Source organism: Varroa jacobsoni, unplaced genomic scaffold (genome assembly GCF_002532875.2).
Source record: "Varroa jacobsoni isolate VJ856 unplaced genomic scaffold, vjacob_1.0 scaffold_1473, whole genome shotgun sequence".
Classification (NCBI taxonomy): Eukaryota; Metazoa; Arthropoda; class Arachnida; order Mesostigmata; family Varroidae; genus Varroa; species Varroa jacobsoni.
Window position 1 is genome coordinate 44403 of NW_019214375.1, and position 24693 is coordinate 69095.

General features: G+C 37.8%; 3 protein-coding genes across 4 annotated transcripts in view; 2 read left to right on the forward strand and 1 right to left on the reverse strand.

The window, feature by feature from the left end:
• Rab3 (RAS oncogene family member Rab3) overlaps window positions 1–18546 on the forward strand; it is a 49005-nt gene extending 30459 nt beyond the window's left edge. Inside the window, exons 2-4 of the mRNA XM_022850682.2 lie at window positions 6162–6386; window positions 12551–12722; window positions 12927–18546. Coding sequence (XP_022706417.1) covers window positions 6174–6386; window positions 12551–12722; window positions 12927–13198 — 657 coding nt within the window. The 5' untranslated portion in view covers window positions 6162–6173 and the 3' untranslated portion in view covers window positions 13199–18546. The remainder of the gene's footprint in view (window positions 1–6161; window positions 6387–12550; window positions 12723–12926) is intronic.
• A 9-nt stretch (window positions 18547–18555) lies between these two features.
• On the reverse strand, window positions 18556–21982 carry LOC111270449 (uncharacterized). 2 transcript variants are annotated; one of them, XM_086972491.1, is made up of 5 exons: window positions 21825–21982; window positions 21295–21409; window positions 20039–20142; window positions 19576–19711; window positions 18556–19155 (listed from the first exon to the last, which is right to left on the reverse strand). In XM_086972491.1, the coding sequence occupies exons 2-4, from the start codon at window positions 21407–21409 to the stop codon at window positions 19580–19582; spliced, it is 351 nt and encodes a 116-aa protein (XP_086828617.1). In that variant the 5' UTR covers window positions 21825–21982; the 3' UTR covers window positions 18556–19155; window positions 19576–19579. The 2 variants fall into 2 exon arrangements, with proteins under 2 accessions (XP_086828617.1, XP_022706419.1); XM_022850684.2 differs by having other exon boundaries at window positions 20035–20142.
• Window positions 21983–22136: 154 nt separating this feature from the next.
• LOC111270450 (DNA polymerase epsilon subunit 4) lies at window positions 22137–23872 on the forward strand. The gene is made up of 3 exons (XM_022850686.2): window positions 22137–22473; window positions 23057–23141; window positions 23735–23872. The coding sequence occupies exons 1-3, from the start codon at window positions 22297–22299 to the stop codon at window positions 23788–23790; spliced, it is 318 nt and encodes a 105-aa protein (XP_022706421.1). The 5' UTR covers window positions 22137–22296; the 3' UTR covers window positions 23791–23872.
• Window positions 23873–24693: the final 821 nt, after the last annotated feature.

The following is a 24693-nucleotide window of genomic DNA, read 5'->3' on the forward strand; positions in this document are numbered from 1 at the left end:
GTTGTTGAAGCTATGCGGACAAATTAGTAAGTTGTCGTCTGACAAAATGAAGAGTGGGTGGCAGCTGTCGTAGAATAGAATGGAGTTGGAAGGAAATCTGACATCAATATTAGGTAAGGGATTGGATGAAAGAAATGCGCAAGAAAAGCAGGTTAGCACAATATTTACATTTAGTCTAGGAAATCCCCTTCTTAGTTCTCGTTTTTTTTTCTGCCTCTTTTTCTCGTCCTAGAAGGCACTTTAAACTAGGAACTTCATCTTATCAGTGTGATATTGTGAGCCACTGAAGCAATTCCGTCTTGCCAGCTCTCCCGGAACTTCAGCAGCGTTATTGCAATACAGCTGGTTTTTCAGTGATGCATTTCATCAGAAAGGATGGGGCGTATCACACTCCTTAGCATAACGTGCCCTTCAGCTATGATTGTCCACGACTAAAGCTATGAAAGATTTTTGAAAGCTACAAAAGTTTCGTTGACTAAAACGAATTAGACATTTGTGAACAAATTCAAAGCTGGTCATGTGGCACCTCTTAGACTTCTTTAAGGCAAACCAGCGTTTTTAACTTTATATATTTTGAGCAATGTACATCTGTACTGGACTGAATGGAGGATTGCTCGCTTCTACGGTAACTCTCATAGTGGTTTCCAAGAATACTCAGTATAAACAAATGGCTCTAGACGAACTATTTGTGTACCACCTACCAACAAAAAGGAAAAGCCAGAACAGCAAAAGATCAAAACCGAATCGACAAAAACATTTTATTTTGTGTGTATCCAAACTTCTCATAGCCTATAGAACAGAAGCTTGTATTATAACAAAAGCATTTTGTACTGTTTCGAAGTTGGACTCGTCCTGGGGAAAATTCCAGCATGTCGGGTTATTTGTACCTTTTATTTGGTGTGCCTCCTACCACAACCCGATATCACGACAACGTTGAGCAGTATACCTGAAGTATCCGCTGCTGCAATATAGTAACAGTGTGAAAAGCAACGTATTTTTACATCGTCGAACCCCAGTAATAAAGATAATCCCCGCTTTGGCTATTCCTGGCACCTTCCACCAAGTTGGCTTCAACGAACTTTTCAAACGCACAACTGCTTCGCGCCATGGAAGAGACTCGATAGTAATGCGTTACATAGCGACCATATGTGTTAGGGTTTAACACTGTGGAGCTCTATCGTCTGCATTGAATCAACAACAGATACTTTGTGGTGTCCTATAAAAACGTATGCATTAATGGGCATCAGCACCTCCCAGTCTTCTCGGTATTTTCGCCAGAAATCTGTGGGTTAAGTAGGATCTGTCCGATAATCACGTGTCGTCCGCTAGACAAAGGCATGTCAATTTGACCAGTTTCCTTCAGCGTTATTTTTTTGTGAAAGAAGCTTACGCACTTGCATGACTTCGTTCGAAAACGGGGTGCCGTTTTGGCTATTAAAAAAATTGATCTCGGTGTTTCTCAGGTCTCCTAATGGATAACTGTCGGAACTGCTGTAAGTGTATGTGATCATCTAAAAAACGTACGCTGGGTAATCAGTCAAAAGGCAACCATGAGTTTGAATTCTTGGATTACCTTTAAAACCCTGTAGAAACTTATTATATCTTTACATGATGGCCATGGCTTGAAGTCTGACGATTCGCACTCAGTAACCTTTTTCTATAAATTAATGAGCCTTTTGTGCTAGAGTGATAATTATGTATTTAATCGCCCCAATGCAAGAAGCAATTCTCACAGAGTTAACTAACTTCCTCGAATTAATGCAGCACGCTTATGCCGTCAGTTTTTCTAGTCGCTCTCAAATGCGTTCGTTGGGATCGTTTTCAGCCAATTTTCTTTTATTTTTTTTCTATTGTGTTAAAACACTTCCCTTTCACTCCAGAATAGGAAAATACGCGAGTGAAGCAACATACGCATTGAGTTTTTTTTTGCGAGAACTGCTTTATCAGCTGTAAAGTCTAGGCCGATGCATTGTCCTGATCCGAGAACCAGGACTTTTGTGTCGCAGTTTGGTCTCTCTGTTCAGACAAACTCGTTTGATTTTCGTAAAATACGTTGATAATACTTCGTAATGACCATAGAGTAGGACGTTATGCATGTTGGGTAAACCCTTCTTCGACCGTAGAAGAATATCATGAGAAGCACGTTCATTTTGGACCGCGATGTGCGATTTTCTTCGGTGAGGGTGCGTCCTTAAACCGATACTTAGGAAAATATCTAGCAAACATTTATCGGTTCTGTCTACACAAACCGACAATTGAAGGCAAACAAATTATTAGCGATTTTTCACAAGTGAATTAGCTAGTCCCATGGGACAAAAAAGATAGAAATCAAACGAAGAGAGTGAAGAAGCTGGAAATATGACACATAGTAAAATAAAACGTTACGATCTACTTGGGTCCGCAAAAACGCAGATGCCCCGAAAAAAAGATATAAATAGCCCACTGATAGAGCTAATATGAATGTGCATTCACCCATCGCAAGATGATGCTTTTATCTGAGACGCTGGGGTAGGCGTTTTGATGGCAGACCTTTAAATTGCTATGATAAGAACACAGGATGTATCGATTAATGCCGGTAGGTAAATAAGTGCCATTCGACGTTTGTGAAGACAGTTCATTTCGCCGGGGCAGTCTTGTCAGGAAAAACAGTCCTTATCAAGGCGGTTGTAATGCCGAGCGATGGAAGACAAGGACATGACGTAGCATTAGCTGAAGCTGACATCGTAATAATGGTAATTGTGGCCTGGGGACGTGCAGTGCAACGATTTAAGTTGATTGATGGTGAGTCAAACTTCTGAGACGATGATGGAGGCTTTAACTGGGTGCGTTTATTTTTTGCGTAATCTTGAACCTGCTTGCGATCGATAATAAACAGCACTATACGGAAAAACGTATAAACATTAACACATTTCTAATTAGTAAACGTGATTTTATTCTCACTGTGAACTTAATATGTGTAGTATTTCTCGGCAAGATACTCCTCCGTATGAGATACGTATATTCCCAATCCAATAGTTGGCTACGGAAAAACATTTTGAACCTGCAATGTCCTTTGATTCTAAAATTGCTTTTCTTCTGAGAAACTAACATGCGATTGAAATATTAAAAAAAAACGTCAGTTAGTTCCCTGAGATGGCTGCAGTTCCGGCGGGTATAATTTCCTTCGTCGTAATCTTCGATAAGATCTACAAGAAATTCACAACCAGGTATGAACTACAGATGTTATTACATGTAAAGAAAGACCTGAACGACCAGCTTGAATTTATATATCGACTTTTTCTTTTGCTCAAAATGGATACGAAAAAAAAAAAGCATTTTTTTTCATTCTTTATCCTCAAAACATATATCGTCATCTCGTGCAATCCACGAATATCGTGCATCGAACAAGGTATTTTCAAAATATCAACAAACATTGATGTCTTTAAATTGAAAAAATATGTTCGTATATTGTACTCTACGTATAAGTTTGCTAAAATCACTTAGCTAGAAAACGGTGCTGAACAGAAAGAGTGGCAAGGGTATATGGCTGATTGCAGTGACACGATTCCACAGATGGAAATCTAATCAGATTACGAACGAGCTCATGTCTAATCAATGAGTGCGTTGCGTGAATAGGCACTTTTATGTTATGTCTTAAATAAATCGATTCCTCTTTACGACTCGCCGAAGCTTTAGCCTGCAATGTCGGTCAATCAGACTGACCAAACCAGAAAGAAAAAAATGCTGCATAGTAGAGGCTAAAGATGACAGCAATGATAACCTGGTTGGTTTCCTCGCGTTACTCTTATTTGGTCTACCCCATCCTGTCAACCAAAAGCCCGGCCAATGCCTACCGGGACTACACTGAACCAAAGCCGGTTTGAAAATACAAACTTTGCCACCTCGCGGTTGAGCTTTGCAAAAAATCAAAATGTACCTGTAATCAAGAGGTCAGTACCGTTACCTCAGCAATATACAGCCTCAGCCGTCTGAAAGAGAATAAAGAAATCAGTGTTCATGGTAAAAATAATTTCCTTCTCAGAACAACCTCTGAGGACATTCATTAAACAATCCTTTCATAATATTCAATTTATTGCAGGTCTAATGAATAATTCAATCATCGGCATAACTGTCAGCTCGGTCAGTGAATTTTCTAGTGTTCCCTCTATTGCCTTCCCCTTCAAATTTTTTTTATAGTATTGTGAATAGAAAATCGCAGGGAACCTGGTCCGATACGGCGGTATACGAAAGCTATGAAGGATCCAGCATTTGTTGTGCCACAGTTCTGGCCTTTTGCGTTGGACAAATTTGCGCAATATTCTTAAAGCTTCCTGACAGTGCTCCTTAATATCCGTGGAGCCGGATGACATGAAGCATGATGAACGATTGCTCCGATGGTACCAGGAAGCCATCAGGATTACCTTGTTCTCGTACCTCGATCGTGTGACCTTTTTTGGTGATGGCTCGTTTCCGAGTCGACACAGGAAGATTGCATCTCAATTTTCTATTCGTGGACGGCATAAACCTAAGATGAACTATTTACCCACGGTCAAAGAAAACGATGACAGGCCTTCCAGTATAAGAACGGTCCTCGACCGACTCTTGTGCCTCTTCGAAACGCTTAAGCCTTTTGTTTATTTAAGCTTTACTTTGTATTTGGTCTTCATGTGTATTCTGCAATATCTGTAGAGTATCTGTGCGGTTGAATTTATTTTTCTACACAGAGAGCTTGATTCGCTTTCGTTACTCTATTCAGGAAAAATCACAGGACGCTCAATACAGAAACTGCCTCAATCTCACTAGGAAATTTGACCGTTAATCAAATGTCTGTGAAATTTTAGTTGTATGTGGTAGAAGCCCCGTTTCCTTACCGAAAAGCAAACATGGATCACAAGCCACCATCCAGTAGCAATTCAAACAACTCAATCATTTCTGATTACTCAGTAGCGTAATAGTTTCGCTAAGAGATCATGTATAAAGAACTACGGTTATGGAAACTGATACTGTAGGATTCATGGGTGTAGACTGTAATTGAAATAGCTCAGCGCGGAAGTGCTGAGAAGGACTCTTAAGTGTGAAGGAACTATACGAAAGTTGAGGACAAGGCCGAAATTTAGACAAAGCTTCGAGCGAACGAGCACAGATAGGCTATCACATATGGACGAAGCCTTCTTAAATTGAGAAACGACAGAACCAATTTAGTGTCCTTTTAAATGATCGCCGCCAAGTCGGACAGGGCCTAATCAGAATTAAATTTGCTTCCTGCCTGTGGGATTCGACAGCCCTTTTCCCTTCCCTAAACACGTAACCTGTTGGCATGGCAGAAACCTGCGCTCTAGGCGACTACCACATCGCCAGACGCGAACCGCCAGCTCGCTGATGTAATTAACGTAGCTGATGGCTAAATAATTTAAAGCTGCTTCTATAGGGACAATCGAATTGATATAGATATATGCCTATATAGTATAATACCAACGTCTGTCGTATGTAAGGCTAAGCTATAATAAATAACTGTAAATTGTCATTTTATCTTGCAGGGGTCCATAACATCGTGTCGACATTTATATATATATATATGTATATGTTTTTTTTGCAAATGTAAATATTGGCAAACAGAAGCACGATTAAGCAATATGATAAGTATGATCAAGAAAAGAAAATATTCAATCAATGGATTTGTCATCAGCTACGTAGATCGTAACCTTCATAGAAAATGACACTAAGCAGATCCTTAGAATCATTTAGCCTGTTAGCTTTTTCGACTTATATCTATCTATCATTTGGTGTTGCACATTGAAGAAAATAATGTAGTAGTTTTCGTAGCAATGTTTTTTGAAAAGGAGTTCTTATCACTTTATGGAGATACAAAGATCTCCATTCGCATAATAGCATTACGCTAAGCAAGGTACTTCATTTTCCAAGAAAACACTATGACAGGTCTATTATTTTTTTTTAAATTTCATGATACTTCACTGTTAAGGAAAAGAAAAGAGCTATTTTTTTGTTGGCTTACGTGTTTACCGGATAATTGTGATTGCTTTCCCTAGCCTACCTCCTTATATATCATGTATACATTTGAAAGTAAGTGGTTTTTACTGCTGAGAATTACGTTTATGAAAATAGTTGCTGGCATAAAATAAATAACGTTAACGTTAGCGTATTTTTATCTGCTAACTTTTCAGGAACCGCGCGCAATGACAGCAATGGCCAAAGATGCCTCGACGGACCAGAATTTCGATTACATGTTCAAGATTCTTATTATAGGAAATTCGTCGGTTGGGAAAACTTCATTTCTGTTCCGATATGCCGACGATTCATTTACATCAGCCTTTGTTTCGACGGTCGGCATCGACTTCAAGGTTAAGACCGTCTTCAGACATGAAAAGCGCGTCAAACTGCAAATATGGGTAAGAAATACGGACCAAACAATATCTAGATAAAAGATAAGTACGATTAAACAAACGTGATTTTTGTCCTAGAAGGAGTTCATCAGAAATAAAGTTAACCGTTCCTGGGTATTCACTTTCATTGCTTACCTGGTGTCAGCCTGGTATTAGTATCCTTGCCTCGCACAGCTTCCGATTCCAGCGAGGACACGAAGATGAATCAGTTCCTCAAAAGTTTTGTGCTACGTATTTGTCATTAACCGCTTGCCACAAATTTGCCTGTGCGAAAGCTTATGAAGACGTCCGTAGGTCCCCTTTTCATAGCCACCGATTTGTAACTATAGGTAGACCATAGTTGAGCCAGCGAAATCGGATCGTCACGAACTACTCGTGGCGTGCGTGCAGGCATTTTTTTTAAACTTTAATAATGTACGAAAACGTTATATATTAGTGTCTCTTTCGTTGTATGTTGAAAGCAAAGATATCACATCAGTTTAGTGTGCGTATGTCTGTCTTAAGTGGAAAAACGTCACTCACTCTAGAATTTGCGAATTATTTGCATTCACTTTCGCATCCAGATATAATAATTTCAATACTACTAGAAGTTATTAATTAAACTAATAGATAAAGACTGCCCGGAATGGAGTCGCTATTCGCTAATGTACATGATACCATATACAGGTTAAGTTACTCAACTTGACGACACATTTAGCAGAGTTTGACGGTTTTAAGGATTATCGTCTGTGCCATTGATTGCGTATTTTATTCATTGTTCTGTAAATACATATCTTGATCACAATGTTTTTTTAATTTTAAAAGGACGAAAAATATCCAGGAACATGTACCTGAGCCGACTGATCAAGACGTTTATCGAACTCTTATGCCTTTTAAATTCAAGGTTTCTGTATTTGCCCATTTTTTTTTTATTTTTTTATATATATATATATATATTTTTTTTTTATAGTCTCAAAATAAAAACCACGTTCCAAGTCGGTATCGACAGAAAAGGAATTGAAACGAAACGGAATAAAATTATTTAACTCCGGGTAACACCCCATAACTTGCGTAATTTCCTGAACGCCCTGTACACTAAACCGATGTCAAGTAAGGACTCACTCTACTAAATAATTAACTGGTAATTAAAGCACACGGCACGAAAAACATACTCGTATTTTTACAATCCTAGGTCACATCATGGACTTTAACACGATCTACACGGAAGCAGCTACACGGAAAATTAGGCAAAGCCGAAAAGGATGATGTCTTTTTAAAGGAATATCTCCAAAATGATATGTTTAAGTGTGCGGTAGAACAGGTAGTCTCTAGTCAAGTGGCGTACGTGACTGACGCGAGCTTGATCTTCAAAACTTGTCAAAATCCAGTTCGGCTGGTTTCAACCTCTTGTATTCTCTAGGCTTTTTTCTTTTGAGTATAGCCTCAGAGTCGATTGATACATTTTGAAAAAAAAAAAGCATGAATGCAGACGATAGTCACTCTGAACAGTTTGCCCAAACTATAATAGCAATCGCAGTAGCAGTAATGGATTGGAAGCTGCAACAAAAGTCTCGCAAAGCTTTCAAGCTGGCCTCAAGTCAGGTACGTAGAGATTGCACTCGACAGACATGTGCATCTGTCGAGTGCTTTCGCTCATCCTTGACCTCAATGTAGCTCGAGCCCCTAGCTTAAGTAGTTGTTTAGTTTTCCTACTGCTGCTTATAGTGCGGTTCTCCGTCCACCTGCGTTATGATCGCCCCTGCCCTTTTACCCTTTTTATTGTTGTCATTATAAGCTTTTGGTCTTTTTCTGCCGCAGCGGTACCTAATATCCGTCATCATCACGCGCATTCGGTTCTGTATCATATGATTGTGCCCCGCATACAAATCTTAATTGGCCGCGCGTTATTCGTTGGACCTTTAAAGGAGTGGATTGCAGAATTCATAAATTAGGGTGGATCGGTAGCGAAAACTAGAGAGATGTTTCTAGACGAAGGAAAATAACTAGTAACGACGACAGGCAGCGACAATGATAAAATGAGGCGCAGAAAAGTCATATGAGTGAGAACGGAGGCGGAGAAGACAAACGCAAAACCTATTTTTTTTAATAAAAAGACACCCTAAAAAAATAGGTGAACAGGTTGTAAATCATGTGAAAGAATGGCGGCCGCGTTTGGCGTCTATCAAATCAAAGAGAACGAAAATAACCGAAAACAGGGACATGGCAACAAAAGCGATGGTGGAATCATTCAGGGCGTGAAAAGATGATTACACTGCTCGAGATGTTAACGACGTGGCCGAAATACGCAAAAAAGAATTACACTGCTGTAGTTTACATTGTTTAAAGTAGATATGAATGAAGGACTTCGGTAAGCTTGTACCCAGCAGAAAACAAAAAAGTGGTAATCGATTCTTTTCATGATGACCGATCCCTCTCAGCAAATCTTGTTGAAACATTGCACGGCTGTGTAAAAATTATCTGTACAGCTTAAGACTGTAGTAGGCAGTCTTCCCTACGATTCAAACATTGTATTTTTGTTTGTCGAAGCAGCTCTAAAAAAGCAAAAAATTACTTTGTTTCTGGATTCTTTGAAAGCATCAATAGGCGAAGGTTTACATTGTCAGTTGACGTGAAAGTTTAACACATTAACGGAGCAATACTGTCTCTATGCTCCGTTTATGAATTTGTGCTTGCAGACGTATAGCCATACGTATTATTAACTGCCAAAAAAAAAAAGCGACAGTCTCTCCTTCAATGTTTGTCAGTCAGGCAAGACAATACATTTCTGCCTTTCTCGTAAAGAGCGAACAACGCCGTTAAACTAGACGGATCGCTTAGAACAGTTTTGCTGTAGCCCCATAATGAGATTGATGTATTCACGCTTCCACTTCTGAGCGTAAAGCACGGCCAATTACCAATTCTTTGTGGAAGAGACTCTTTTCATTCTGTTCCTCCTAGAACCTGTAGGATATTAGTCTAATTTCGGTTTCTCAACAAGAAATTGATTCGATATGTGTATAAAATGGTATAATATTATGCAGCAACTATGAGCAAATAACTTGTTTTAATCAGCGGAACCTTTCCACAGTCACGACATTCCTTCAGTCTTAACACTTCTACTACCTTCTTGTTGTATTTTACTTACCCTGTACACAACTCCAATCATGAACATGCGTCACGATAGAATTGACTACTAAAAACAACCCGTCCATTGATGAATGTACATATTTTTTTCATATAAGGCACACATATGCGCGCGTCGCCTTAAATCCTAAGTTATATACAGCTTGGAATTTTACAGTTCTATTGTATTTGAGTTTCGAAACTTACACAAGTTGCAACATACAGTACTTGACAATCATAATCATACAATACTTGACATTACATAAGACCATGCCTAGTTTGCTTCAACTGCATTGTCGTCCATCCCGTCTTATTGAACCAGCGTCGATTACCGAGTGAACGGAACTCGTTGCATGAGAAGATAAACTCGTAGAAAGGGTACAAGGTCATTCATGGTGAAAAGTCGTCATTACTAAAGCCGAAGATACTTGAAGGCAGGTACAAAATACGCTGGCTGTCCATTAATATAAACGTCCTTGTTTTTATCGCTTTTTCGGTAGCGTCTGCCATTCATACGGTGGGAGCTCCTATGTTCGTTTTGAGATCTGTGTATTCTACTCTAATGGCTGGTCGGCAGTCTTCAAACCCTCGGACAGATGATAATAAATCCTACCTAAACTTGTATATGACTGTGTGATATACTTCATGTGATATGACTAAGTAGAGAAACATCCATTAATTGCTATACAATACCAATTTCCTTATAATGCGTTGGAAAACTCTTGTCGGACGGACTAGGCCAGACTTGACTAAAACTAACTTGAATATATTTCATTATGGGTTGCGCAGAACTTGAAGTTTTGCGCATACATAATGCCTCACATGCAGCTAATTGTTAACTCTCTAACCTAATTGGTCAGCTGCTGAATTTGGTCCTGGAACGCGATTAATTGCAGAATGCCATCTTTAATTTTATTATTAGACACGCAGAGAGAGTCTCACGAATAAAAACACACAGAAAGACGACACCCACTACTGAAATTTGGTTTGAATTCGAAATTAATTACGGTCTGTCACTTTTAAAATCGAAGCACTTCCGTCTTTGCATGTGTATTCGTACACAAATACAGCTGGTCATTGTATTCTATTGCTATGTACGATGTCTTTCTATTCTATGCACATGGTATTTTCGATAGCTGCAATGGCAATTTTAGCCCGACCCATTTCTTGCGGCGCAGCATAACCAGATGAGTGAAAAAATTGACTATAGAAACAATAGAAGGCTCCGTCCCGCAAAGCCGAGCACGCTTTATTACTATTATTATTGTTATAGGTGTATTGTATAGCCTTCAGGCCATTTCGCGGTCGTCGAGTTGGCAACAGCTATAGCATAATAAGTATAAAATATGTTACCGTAACACCCGACCTAATTCCCGCCGTCATTTCGATTCGAAGCTTTTCGATATACAGAATCGATGGCAGAACGCGTAATAATAACAAGATGCTGCAACAAGCTTTATGCCCACCAAATCTCTTCGACGTGTACCGTGGTATCAACGTTGTTGCTGAAAAAGATTCAATATTTCAGTGATTAATTATCAGCGTTTACCTTTTAAACACACAACACAAAATCATCAACCGCAGTTTATGAATTTCGAACTATCAAATAAAAATTAGCTGAGTCTATGTATATTAAGTTAGCTAAAGTTCAAAGTTGCTTGCCTCTACATAGAGGTATATTTCACACAATGAAAAAATATTCGCTTTTCTCTTGTTCAATTTAAAGCTAATTTCCACGATCCAAGGAGATCCTGCAATAGCGGTTCCCCCAAGCTAAACGGAATTTTACTCAGTTCGACCAGTTCGAGACTCTTTTTAGAGAAGTTAAGTTCAATCTTACCGAATTTCGAGATGCGAGATGGCAAGCCGTTCTTCTTTCAACAGCTGATGTCTATAAATTCTAGCTTTTCTTCAGCCGACAGACGTCTAGATTTGTACACGAATTTTGCAAATGAAAAGGATGGCTTTACGGTACGAAATTAGAATGGACCCTGCCCTATACGACAAGATAGCTGAAGTTCTTAAGTTGCCACATTCAGCCATGGAATGAAGTTGATCTATGTATTGGTCACAAATATTCCGATGCATTTAATGTTTTAGAGTGGGCATTTTTCATCCTAAAAAAAAAAATGTTGAGCACAAATATTCTTCTGTACTTATTATACCTACATATGTGTTATGTAGATTAACTAAATGTATCTATTGATTTAATATACCAATACTGTAGATTTCCTGAGATTAGTTGGTTGAATATGTATGTAAGTAAAGGCTTAAGATACGTCTGGAAGTAATGAACTTCAGTCCTGATAATTCGGCCTAATTGACAATAAAGAGCGTATTTAGCTTCCTAAGGTTAACACCGAATCGTAAAAGTAAAGATCAATAAACCTTTACAAAGCCTTGTCATCGGCTCTCGGTTACCACTATATTAGGTCGTTGTAAAAAAGCCTAATAAAAGGGGCTAATAAAAGGTTTTCTGACAAGAAGCTTTCCTATTTGAAATGTCATTATTGTTTCTCGCCGTTACAGTTGACTGTAGAATTTACTAGCGAGCGAAATAATACTGCAGTACATAGCAGTATCTCTGAGACTTGAAATAGAATAAATGCTATGTGCGGCCTCTAATATATATATAAACATGCATTCCTACCTATCAAGGATCGAGTAAATAAAGAGACTAGGGTTTGCAATGCTGTCTTCTATAATACAGCCATATATATTATACCTAATGATCAATACAGTAGTTTAAACTGATGCAAGAAGTGGTACGCTACATGTAAGTTCATAAATACACAAGCCGATTAGCATGAGAATCGTGGACGTACGTTAGCAAAATAACTTTGATGAATGTAGCGTATTGTGTACCATATACATTATTTAGAATCTACTTCAAGCCAAACTCCACTATAATAATGGTTTAAGCTAAATGTCTGATACTGGCGTCAAGCATTGCCTTAGACAGAAAATGTACGTTAGACTTTAAGCGTAAATCATTTTACATGTCTATATAAACATATGTTCATTACGCTTATGGTTTTTGCGTGTGATAATTTCTTTGTCTCTTTTAGGACACCGCAGGCCAGGAACGGTACCGCACTATAACAACTGCCTATTATAGAGGTGCCATGGGTTTCATTTTAATGTATGACGTCACTAATGAGGACTCGTTCAAGTGCGTTCAGGACTGGGTCACCCAAATTAAGACATACTCCTGGGACAACGCCCAGGTCGTGCTTGTCGGTACGTAATTCCCTTCAAAATCAGCCAGTATACATGATTGCCTAATCAATAATCAATTATATTGGCACAGCCTAATAAGACGAGGGTAACGTATGCACTGCTGAGAGTGTGCTGAGGCCGTGTTCTATTCTTAGCCATTTAATTGATTAGTGTGTCTACTGACGCACCTTGTGTTTTGCCTTTTGTTTTCATCTTCGCCCATAGGTAATAAATGCGATATGGAGGACGAGCGGGTGGTTTCCACGGAGCGGGGTCGCCAGCTGGCCGAACAACTTGGGCTCGAGTTCTTCGAGACGTCTGCGAAGGAAAACATCAATGTGAAGCAGTGCTTTGAACGGCTCGTCGACATTATCTGCGACAAGATGTCGGAAACTCTCGATTCGGACCCTTCACTTGTCGGTGGATCTAACAAAGGCACCAGACTGACCGACCAGGCTGCCCAACAGGGAGGACCCGGTCAGAACTGCCAGTGCTAAAAAAGGCACATGCCAAACTCGGATTAGGTATGCGTCGAGGACAGGTGAAACGCTGCATCAGTCAGCACAAGCTATAAAAGTCGCTAAAAACAAGAGAAATTTGAAAACGATTAGGAGGTGGAGAATAATGCTACTTGCGGTGTGACCGGCAGTAAACCGATCTGATCCGAGGTGAAGTCACCGCACTTCATATGTCCGCTTGCTACGCAAGACCAGATGGGACATCAGCTTTGCAAGGCTAAAGATATAAGAAAAAAAAAAACGACCGAAGTTGCAATTAGAGTTATTCGAGGAACCCTGGATGTAATGCAAGAAATGTAGGCGCCTATATTGGAAACAGTAGGGGTAATAAGGAAGTTGGTCCCCTGATTGAGGAACGAGTTTTTTTTCTTTCAACTGAACTACATTGGTCATAACCTGATGATAGGCTGGTGATGGGTGTGTATGTATGCATCTGTCATCCATGACCCAAAATAAATGCGGGGAAACAACCATAGGATATAACAAACATTAAGGTATTGGTAAGGAAAGAATGGATAAGTTAACTGGCTACATCGGAATGGAATATTTACTACTTTAAAAGGTGACGAATGAGGAAGCGTTCAAACGAGACACCGTCATACAGAGTTCTCGGAAGGTGCCTAGAAGCTGATAATATGAATAGCTATTGAGAAGAAATACATTATAGTGCTATGCCCTACCTTGTAGCTTCCTTATGCTGCGGCTGAATGAACGCTAACTTGGATAATGACAGCATATGAAGTGGAGATTTAAGCTAACTAATAATTATATAGCAGAGCTGAAATGAAAAAGCTAATAGACGAAATAATGATAAAATGGGATTATTTTGATGCATATGAAGAAGTGAAAATAAGAGGTTCCCCATGCCAAGATAGAAATAATAATTTGACGATGATAATGATAACTTCGATGACGGCACAGGAAATGATAATGATTTTATTCCGTACGTGACGTCGGAAACACGATCTCTCAGGGGATTAACCAGAATAAACGAGTTAGACGAGCTTACAAAGACAAAAAACCGACAACGTTTCATTTGAAAAAAAGCACCAGATGATACTAGCGCAAAAAAGAACGTTAGCTAAGCTATATAAGCTAAACAGAAACAAATATTTAACGACGTGATACAGAAAGCTCGGCATATGAAGATGATCGAACACGTGACACAGCCTGATCTTAAGAAATGTGCGTTGTTTATTGTGACATAAGCAACCCAAGAAATGAAAACTCTGGTAGACGGATGACTATGGACACAGAGTCGGACAATGAGTCAATTTAATGGTGATGATACCAATGGTAATTGATATTACTATTACTTGCCACTATACGTACATATATACGAGCCGTTTAGGAATAGGCACAACAACCAATAAACACATACAAACGTAAAGGTGTCGATATACCGAGTACATCCGAAATACTAAAATGACAGTGAATTTCAGGCCACTCAATGAAGCTGAGGCGAGAATAGAAGGTCAAGTGCACATTGGCTGAGGTAATGGTTATATACGTGCACCCAAACATGTTGTCACTGTGCATACGGGACCTGTTGTCCTTGCCAGTATAGTAAGCCTTTAGTGTTAGTGATTGAATATAGCTGTTCCTTAACCCGTCTTTCTCCAACGAAATCGAAGCTGACGAGAACAAGCCAACGATGGAGGATTCGCCGGGCGAGAGCGCGGTGAAAAATCCATACGGAATGGCAATATTGATGCAAACGTACAAGTAAAACCAAAATTACTACGCACGTCTGTTTTATTAGAGTAAATCATTAACGAAAATGTAGGGATACACGAATCCGAAAACAACAGCTTGACAAGCATATCAAATTCTGCCTAGTAAAATGTCATAGCGGATTATATAAAGTGCTTTGAAGGTTTAATTGATTCTAGATTAGCTATGAACAAAAGATGATGTATTTAACATCAACATAGATTTTAAAAATAGCGCGTGAATATTGGTCTCGTAAATGAAGCTGAACTTGGATTTTCATGTAAGATATATTGTCTTATTTGTAACTTTCATGCTTCCAAGGCACGGCGCTGTTTCTTTGAGCAGTGCAAGTCAGAACGATTAAACCTATATCACTTTCAGTTGTTTGTGATGATAAATATACGAAGATTTAGTTTAATCACAGTCGATGTGTCTCTAAAAGATGCATCTTTAAACCAACAAACAGGACGGATCGACAGTGTATCTTAATCTCATCGAAAAAAATCCCTACAAAGTCGACCCGATCATTGATAGCTGTTGTAGGCGTGTGGACATGCGGTCTACCCGAAGCGTGCTCATTGTCCGGGAAGCACAATTTCGGCACTAGCGATGGCCTTTGAGTTATCTTTCGCCGATCAGGCGATAGTCGTAGACGTCATCAGGCACTAAATGTTTTCACTATAAAATATTTTGAATAAAAATATGGTGGCCCTATTTCCAGGTAAATGTATATGGCTGCCCTAGTCCGTAAATAAAAGTGAATGTCAACTCGTATTGTGGCTAGACAAAATATTTTGACGTCGGTCGAATTTTCGTCCAAAAACACACAAAGAAAAACAATGACCTAGAAATGAGAATTTCGAATACGATAGTGTTTAAGGTTGAACGGCCACTAGAAATCGTTTGTTAAATAACATCTTCCTGTTCATAACCTCTTTAAAATTGCATTTGGCAGTGGCAATAAAAGTCGTCAACAGACATCTTGTACCAATATCGTCGATAATTAAATCAAAAAGTATCACGAGGGTCAACCAAAGATGTCTCAATCGAAAAGAAAATAAATTTATTAACATTGAAATCAACGGATTAAACGAAAGAAATGGCCTTGGCACAGAGAATATAATCCTGACAAAAAGTTAGCTAAACATAGACACGTCTTGACAACAATTCGAACGAGAGCTAAGGTTTATAAAGTAGAATGCAGAGATTAGGAAGTCGAACGGTTATGATAAACAAAGAGATATATTCGACGAAAAGTGCGAACATGAAGAACTGAAATTTCATTCGGTGGTTTATCATCGTTATATATTACCCCTATCTCCAGTATCCGATTCACATATGCTAATTGACAAATTGGACGAATCAACTTGCCATAAAAATATTTTTATTGTCGTTTTAAAATGCGCAATTTCATGTTTTCCATTGAATTTTATGGTACGCGCGGCAGTGAATAGGGAAGTCGCAAAAAAACGGAGATGCAAACAAAACTTGAGGTTAGTTATCTAACGTTAGCAGGACACGTCTAAAATCAGAACATTCTTAACAGCACAAAAATAGTTTTTGTTCATAACAGTTTAGCTGCATTTGTTTCATACGAATGGAATGTTTCAAAGACAAATACTTTCGTACATTTCATTACATATCTGTAATTCTATGATTAACTGAATTTAACAAAAAATCGTACGCTAAAGAAATGCTCTTTTAAAAAATATCTTTTGAAAAAAATGATAGCAGTTGAAGGAAGCAATGATGAGAAGAAAATTACCAACAGTTTCTCGGTTGTTGCATAAGCGTCGATAATTCCTACCATGGTAGGTTCATGATAGCTAGGCATGTTAATGTCATATGATGGATGATAAATACGAAATAAAAATAAGATGATTATTAACTTAATATATTTAGATTGTGGAGAAAAAAGATGGATAAGTATAATAAAATGATTATAAATATGATACAAATGCCAATATGATGCGCGAGAGAGATATGTGACAGAGATTACAGGTGACTTATGAAGCCAGAAGGATTGTTTTACCTATTTACCCAGCCATTTTGAATTATATCTTGTTGGTTTATTTGCAGCGTGTCCGACGTAGATGAAACACCGCGAATATAGAGATTAATTACGTAATCGTTGAGTGATGTTTTTAAATAAATGACCGCAACAGCATACTGTGAGTTTGCCAAGAACTGGTTTTACAACTGTGGAGAATTACGTATTATATTGATACTACACAAAATCAGAAAAAAAAAGAATAAATCGAGAGAAAAGGACGAGAAAATATGGTGCACAAAGTGAAAATGAATACTTTAAACTTGAGGGTTTCACAAGCGTCTATGTCGAATCCACAAGCGAATAGAAAATATATCATACATAGGGTCACTGGGCAATAGCCACAACAAGAAATGATAGGATTCTGCACAGCCTATGAACATAAAACTATGAACTGTCCGACGATGGAGAGTGGAAACAATTAGGAAATATGAAAATCTAACAAATATGACAAGTATTCATATATATGGATATTTGTGGTGAAAAGAATACGGTACATGTATCAGCTGTAAACACAAAAGTAGGAGAGATTGTATGGGTTTTGTCGTTGATTCTACAGTAACGTAACCTGATGTAGGTGGCAGTAACTCAATACCGATTGATGATTGATTGGTAATAGTGGAGTGCTGAGTTCTATAAATGAAACACAACACACAGTTATTCGGTAACAGCGGCTGAGCGAGACATAAATCCACGTATGATAAATAAGATTAAGCCGGCGACAATTTCGGAGGTGAGGGCTTGTGTGGAAAAGCTCGCCTAATGAATTGGGTGTAATGAAAACCTAACCAATGAACGGTTAGCAGAAATAGTTTTCATGAAAACAGAAGATTACCTATTGAGTTATATATGCATGATCATGATAATATAATGATAACAAATATGGTAACGCCTATAGAAAACATATGCCTGAGATGAGAAAACAGAAGATGAGATAAAGCAAGAAAGTATCACCTTCGAAAACTCTCCCCCTGCTATATATATTGCTCCATAAATAAATATAAATGTATGAACGCACGTTGAAACGTCTCGAGCGTTAATGATAAATATAAAAACAGAAATGAACAGTATCACGTAAAACATAACGATAAACAATAACAAAAAGAACACATAGAAGGCGTGGAAGCTGTGAGAGAAAAGCGATATATACTAATAAATATTATAATAATGAAATAACAATAATGATATGATAATTAAAAATTGATTATATACACATCGCGATAAAATAATTACGCCTTTTATGAGTGGAACACAAAGCAAAATCTACGTTATCAACGATTGCGATGGTGAAATTGCGATTACGAAATATACAGTAAATACGAACAAAGAGGATGTGGCAACAATAAAATAGTCAAATATAACAAAGCATTACCACGACGCTAATGAACATAATGAAATGATGTGGAATGGACGAAATGACTAACTCTAAGTAAACTGATTGTACTACAGAGATGAAATGTACATGTAACATAATAAGTGAAATAAAAACAAAGAACACGACAACAACTACAACAACAACAAGACGAAAAAAGACCAATAAAACTGATGGTGACAACAAAAATTACGCATTAAATCGAATCCTTATTGTTGCATTAACTTTCTATAGTCATTTAATTCCAATCTGTATTTTAGACATTCGATATATCATTGACTAATCACAAACGGGGCATATCTGCCTTATGGTCCGCTCTAAATTTCTCCGTAGAAATCATTATACACTATTATAAGATGAGTCACCGATCACCGTTGGTCCTGGTAACGATGACGGTCCGTACACTGTTTCAAAAACTCTGCACTTCTCTTATATATATCGGTCATATATACATATATAACAATATCGGTACAATATCATTTTTGTAAAAAAAAACTGAAATATGTCTATCTCTCAAATTTAAAGCAAAAATAGTACCAGTCTTCTTGTTTTAACCTCATTTCAATGACTTTCTTCATCCTTTCACGTCTGGTGATAACAACAGAGGCCGCTGTAGGCCCCCTTAAGTGAACAGCGAATCGTCCGCTGAAAAGAACCACGTCTGTTTTTCTCTTGCATTATAAGATGGATTGTGTCCACAAATTTAGGTACTACTGTGAGAATACCGCTTGTTCCATTTATACTGCAAGCAGACTTTACTTGCATGAGAAACATATCGCTGTGTTACTTCGGGGCCCATAACTGAAACAGAGAAGGAAGAAAATCGAATAATGTGTAAGCCATAATCAGTTTGTTAGTCAATTTCTTGGGTAGTACGATGACCGGCTCATTACACTACGATAATTTTTATCTAATATATATATATATATATAGCCATAGTATAGATTTATCTGGAACACCTACTGCCGAAGATCGTTATGGCTATTCGGTTAATCCATTAGAATAGTTCTATTTGTGTAACGATATCCTGTTGAGATGAAGAGCAAAAATATTCAATGGACATTCGATGCACGGTTTATTCCAGCTATGTTGCAATGTGTCGCTGAATTTTTCGATCAATATCGAGGTCGACCAAATTCAAGGCTAGTAGACATTACTGGATTTGCTTTAGTTTTTGTTAAATATGAATTCCTCTGTAAATTACGACTATATGTAACATACCAAATTATTGAGCAGAGCTGGCAAAAGTGCGAACAGCAGATGTGACATTGGCGTACGCAATTATCGCATACCGCGGCATCACAGAAGAAGCAACACGTTTTACACGAAGCTCGACGAGTGCATGACGTGCATTCTTCTGTAACCATTGAGAATGCAGCGAGAATTTACATGAGGTGAAAATCGCAGAAGATTAATGAAATGAAAAATAGCATGCTATAATAACACTGCGATAAGTCTTTTTTCTTCTTTCTAACATTAATACCAATTATTTTTATTTTTCATACAAGTATAACACGTTGGAAATAAATAGCTTGAGTTTAGAAAAGCTTAATAAATATAAGCAAAACCATATATATTTGTTAAATTTTCCTAAAAGACAACGAATCTTTGATACTGGTTTGTTAATAAAAAGTATGATAGCATTGAACAATGATAGGTGTATAGATAAAACGCACGTACTAACTGGAAGTTCAATAGATGAACTGCCGGGTTTCACACCAGGAAAAAACTGACTTTGTGCACGAAAGAAATCCTTCGAACCGTTCGTCAGCTTTGATAAAGTTTGCTCTGTAACGAAAAGCTTTCTGTTACTGTTTAAGTAATCAAACTTTGTACATAGCAGAATACACCTGCTATAATTTTTAATTTAAATTGAGGCTTATATGTTGGGTCACAAGTGGTTCCTCAACGACAATAATGTGCTTTGGTGAGAATAAGATGAACTCCTTCACGTTAAAATATGAAGAATGACGACCAATCCGCTATTTGTCATATGCCTTTCTATGATTTTTAGTGTATTATGGTATTTAGGGTATATTCCATTATGTAGCTTGTGCCGTTTTCTAATCGCAGTCACTATTATCATTAATAATCTATCAGCAGTTTTCTTTAAAGACACGCGCGCATCTGTCATTTCTCTCTTAGCGCTCTCCTTCGCAACCTTTCTATCACATGTTTTTAGTGGAAGGTCATCGTTCCGTCGAATAATTAAGTTATGAATCAATCCTTTTTTGACGTAAGAAAACATTCGTTGCCTACAGACATTAATAACTGCACAGGTTATAATACTAACCCAATATTCACGGTTCAATAAGTATCCAATTAACGATTCTGCTTAAATTCAAGCGATTTCAATATCCACATGAGATATATACTTACTATATTATAGTCAGTAGTATCGATATAATTCAGGAAAACAAAACTGTGAATGAATCATTCGATTTTCATGATGACAGAAGGCCTACATTGCTATCAACTTTGTCTTTATATTCCTCATGTCTTTTGGCGTCCTCTTGAAGTTACCACGAATGAGTCACCTATGCTATGAGAACTGGTATCAAAATGCCAAAAAAACATTTACCCCATATCTCAATCGCTGTAATTAACGATATCACGTATGTGATATTCCCACAAGAAACAGTAAAAAAAGTGCTTTACTTTGACTTTTCTAGTACGTTATATTTTGCCATTCGTAAAGCCGATTGTTCCAAACCGACTCTATTCGACGATACAAATTCTTAATAAGGTACCTTCTATAATAAAGACGCTTCTGCGGTAAAGTCTTATGATCTTTCGTTGATCAATCCAACAGAAAGCATTAAGCTTCTGGGACAAGCCAACGTTCAATCAATTCTGATGCTAAACGTGGAAAAAACGTCCGCGCTAACAGATGTTTTGCTCTACACACAGAAATACATCCGTAATGCTGGATGTACAAACCATAGATTTTAGGCATCCGATCCACTGTTGAATTGTACACCTTCTCAGTAACGTGCAGTTTCGACTGTAAGCCTTGATCGTACTCAGCGAATGGGAAACTTCGTTTCGCCACCATCTAAATAAAATAGATAAATTGCATGAAAAAGAAAAGATCACTTAGCACTGCATTATGGTACAAACAAGACAGTCGATCAGAACCATATGGAAGGTGCAAGCATCACGGAAGATTCGCTTATATATTATCTGGTAAAGCGAAGTAAGACAGAAGAAAGAGCCCCAGTGGTGTTTTCGCGCTATACGGCGCCTCTTAATACGTAAACTGTCGGCGCAGCGTTATACACAATGCACACAAAAATGACTATCACTGCAACAGCATGGGTTGAATGTAAAAAAGTGGTCCCGGCAGTCCAAAGAAAAAGCTTTCTGCGTAAATACTCATTCGTAACGAATGGTAAGGGACCAAATTGTTATGAGCTGCTGAAAATTTTCTTTATGACGAATGATCGGAAAAAGTTTTGTAGAAAACTTACGGTTTTTGGTATGGATGACCAAGCTACACTTGTACGGCAACACCTTTCTTACACGGCACACGAAAATAGAGAGGATGCGCGAGCTAAATGATCCATGAAGCTTCTATGTGTATGTTACTTCTATCTTCAACATGTTCACTGACTATGAGATACTTAAAAGGATGCTTTATCGAGGTAGTTGCATTACTAAAAAAGCGCAAAATAGATCATTTTTTTAATGACTTTATGAATCAACGATGGCATTGCCCATCTGTTTATATGGTTTTGGCAAAATTCTGAGTTAGCGATTCATAGAAACTTCGCTACCGTAACCTGACTCATTGTTGGCGCCAATACTGCAACAGCTGAGCATGATAAACGTCGCATGATTCAGGTTAAACATAAATACTTGGATCGCTATACTGATTAAGAGAATACCCAGGTTTTTAATACATTTTGGAAAAAAAAATCTAAATCTAGCAATTTGAACAAGATGAGCGAAGAAGTCGGTCTGGTTTCTACGGAGGAAGCCACTGACGTAGAGCCGCAGGATAAAAGCAATGAGAAACTTCTTAAGTTACCCTTCTCCAAAATCCGGACAATTATGAAGCTTGATCCTGATTTTAATGGAGCTTCAGTAGAGGCAGTATTTCTCATCGCAAAAGCCACGGTGCGTATTTCCACTGGAATTTTCCGACCTCTCAAACGAATTCCGAAACTAGTTGGAAAAGGTTCGATTAATTAAAGTAACAATGCGTGCGTAGAGAATGCGGATCATATCTAGAGAACGTTAAACTCGACTAATGCCTAAAATTTACCTGAAATTTCGGATCATCGTCTCGAACTAGTGTCATTAGTTTGCTGTTACGTTAATTTTTACTTCATCGCGTCTGTGGTGCAGCATATGTCACTGCTATTTGTGAGAATGGGTAACTTTTTGTAAATGTTCGTACTGAAAATTGTTCTTGAAAATCTTCTGTAAGCACTACGTTATGTCGACTCGCTTTTTGGCCGGGAAACATAAAATCATGCCAAATGTGTTTATTGCAATTAAGCATTGCTCTTATTTGGACGACCATACTATACCGCACAATTCCGTATATTCCGTGCGCGTAGTTACAACTTGCAGGTTTTAAGACAGTTGGCCACAGCGAAGCATTCCTAAACTTTACTGCTCTACTATGAAACGATAAATGCAATTAACTCGTTACATGTTTAGATAAAATGATTCATATCCCGCACATTCTTTTCAGGAACTTTTCATCGAGGCATTGGCGAAGGAGACCTGTAACTTTACTCAGCAAAACAAAAAAAAAACTGTGCAAAAGAGGGATGTAGGTATGTGAGTTTGACAGATTTGTCTCACATTGGTATTGTTGAAGACATTTTACGCATTTTATCAATTCTTGTTTGTTCTTAACTGCTATCGTGAATGTTTACGCCGGTAACAGCAATGAGGAATGCACCCTTTCTAATGTGTAGCCCATTTGCACCAATGGGTATGGAGTTGCCTATTATAATTGGGCCGATGCCTGTTTCGCTTGTACAGCGAAATCGTCACATCCCTTTATTGAAAGTTTTCCAAATAAACCGTTCTTGGGTGACTTTTGTATGCTACATGAGTGTAAACATTTTCATTATGCCGCCACGATGTTGCGCTCTCTGGGTATAACAGTGTCTTAAACAACAAATAGAGGTTTTTTCTTAATAACAGTTTGCTTTAATGGTCCTATGGTTATATGGAAATTTCTTCTATACCTGAAAGTTAGAAAAATGCGTTAACCTTTCCACTTGTTGCTGTAATGATGCTTTTATAGATGAAACCGTGCAAAAATAAAGCAGATTTATACCAAAAGGGGATTGCATAGTACAGATTTTTATTACTTAATACGAGTGAGGAAAAATATGTTTTTACATTATCACATTTACAGATTCTGCTGTGGATTCTGTTGAAGCGTTTAGCTTTCTGGAAGGATGCCTTGAGTAGACGTAAGCAAAGATTTTATAGTACTTTTGTTTCGGTAGCTTAATATGAGTAATAAACATGACTATCTATTTAAAAAAGACAATTTTTTTGGCGTATTCACTTTACCTTTATTATTAATGCCACTTGCTATTCAGGCGGCATTAAACGGTGATAGCATAGCAGGCTATTTACGCAAAGAAAATATATATTTAGATTATACGACCCCGTCAGTTGGCTGTTGGATTAGCAAAAGCTCTGTGCTAGAAATGGTAGCACCTAATGTCTTGTACTGGAATTCTCTGTTTAAATAAAATAATAATAATTTTTCAATAAAAAATCGAACAATAGCAATGATTTATAATAATGATAACGACTCTATAGTTGGAATTTAATTCGAAAATGATAGAAACTCAATTTTTTTCTCCGACAGGTTCTGGGTTTGAAAATAATCTCAATTGGCTTAATAGCACAACGACTTTTTTGCAAGGTCTTTTTAGATGCTGTTTTATTTTTTTTAAGTTGTGCTTCGTATTGAACGAAGCTCCGACCGCGTACATAGTCATATTTTTAAACGGAGCTATTGCCACAGATGGGTTAGTATTGGATCGGCTGTAGTTGAATGTTATTGTTGTTCTTTTAAATAGCAATAATAAATAATTTTAGTAGTAGTTGAATTTCATATCGTTGAATCATTGCCATCGTACTCAGAGATTCAAGTTCCTCACAGACACTCTGAGAGACCTCGAATTTCTTTTCGGCTATCTTTAGCTAGCTGGAGAATTCTCTTGATTAAGAGCCATTCACATTATCCTCTTATATGTGTATATTTTTTTTAAGGCATGTATATTATAACTGGCGTGCATCGCAACTTGGCAGCAGTGTTTGCTTAGACGTTATCAATTAAATAGTGTAAATCTTCCTGTG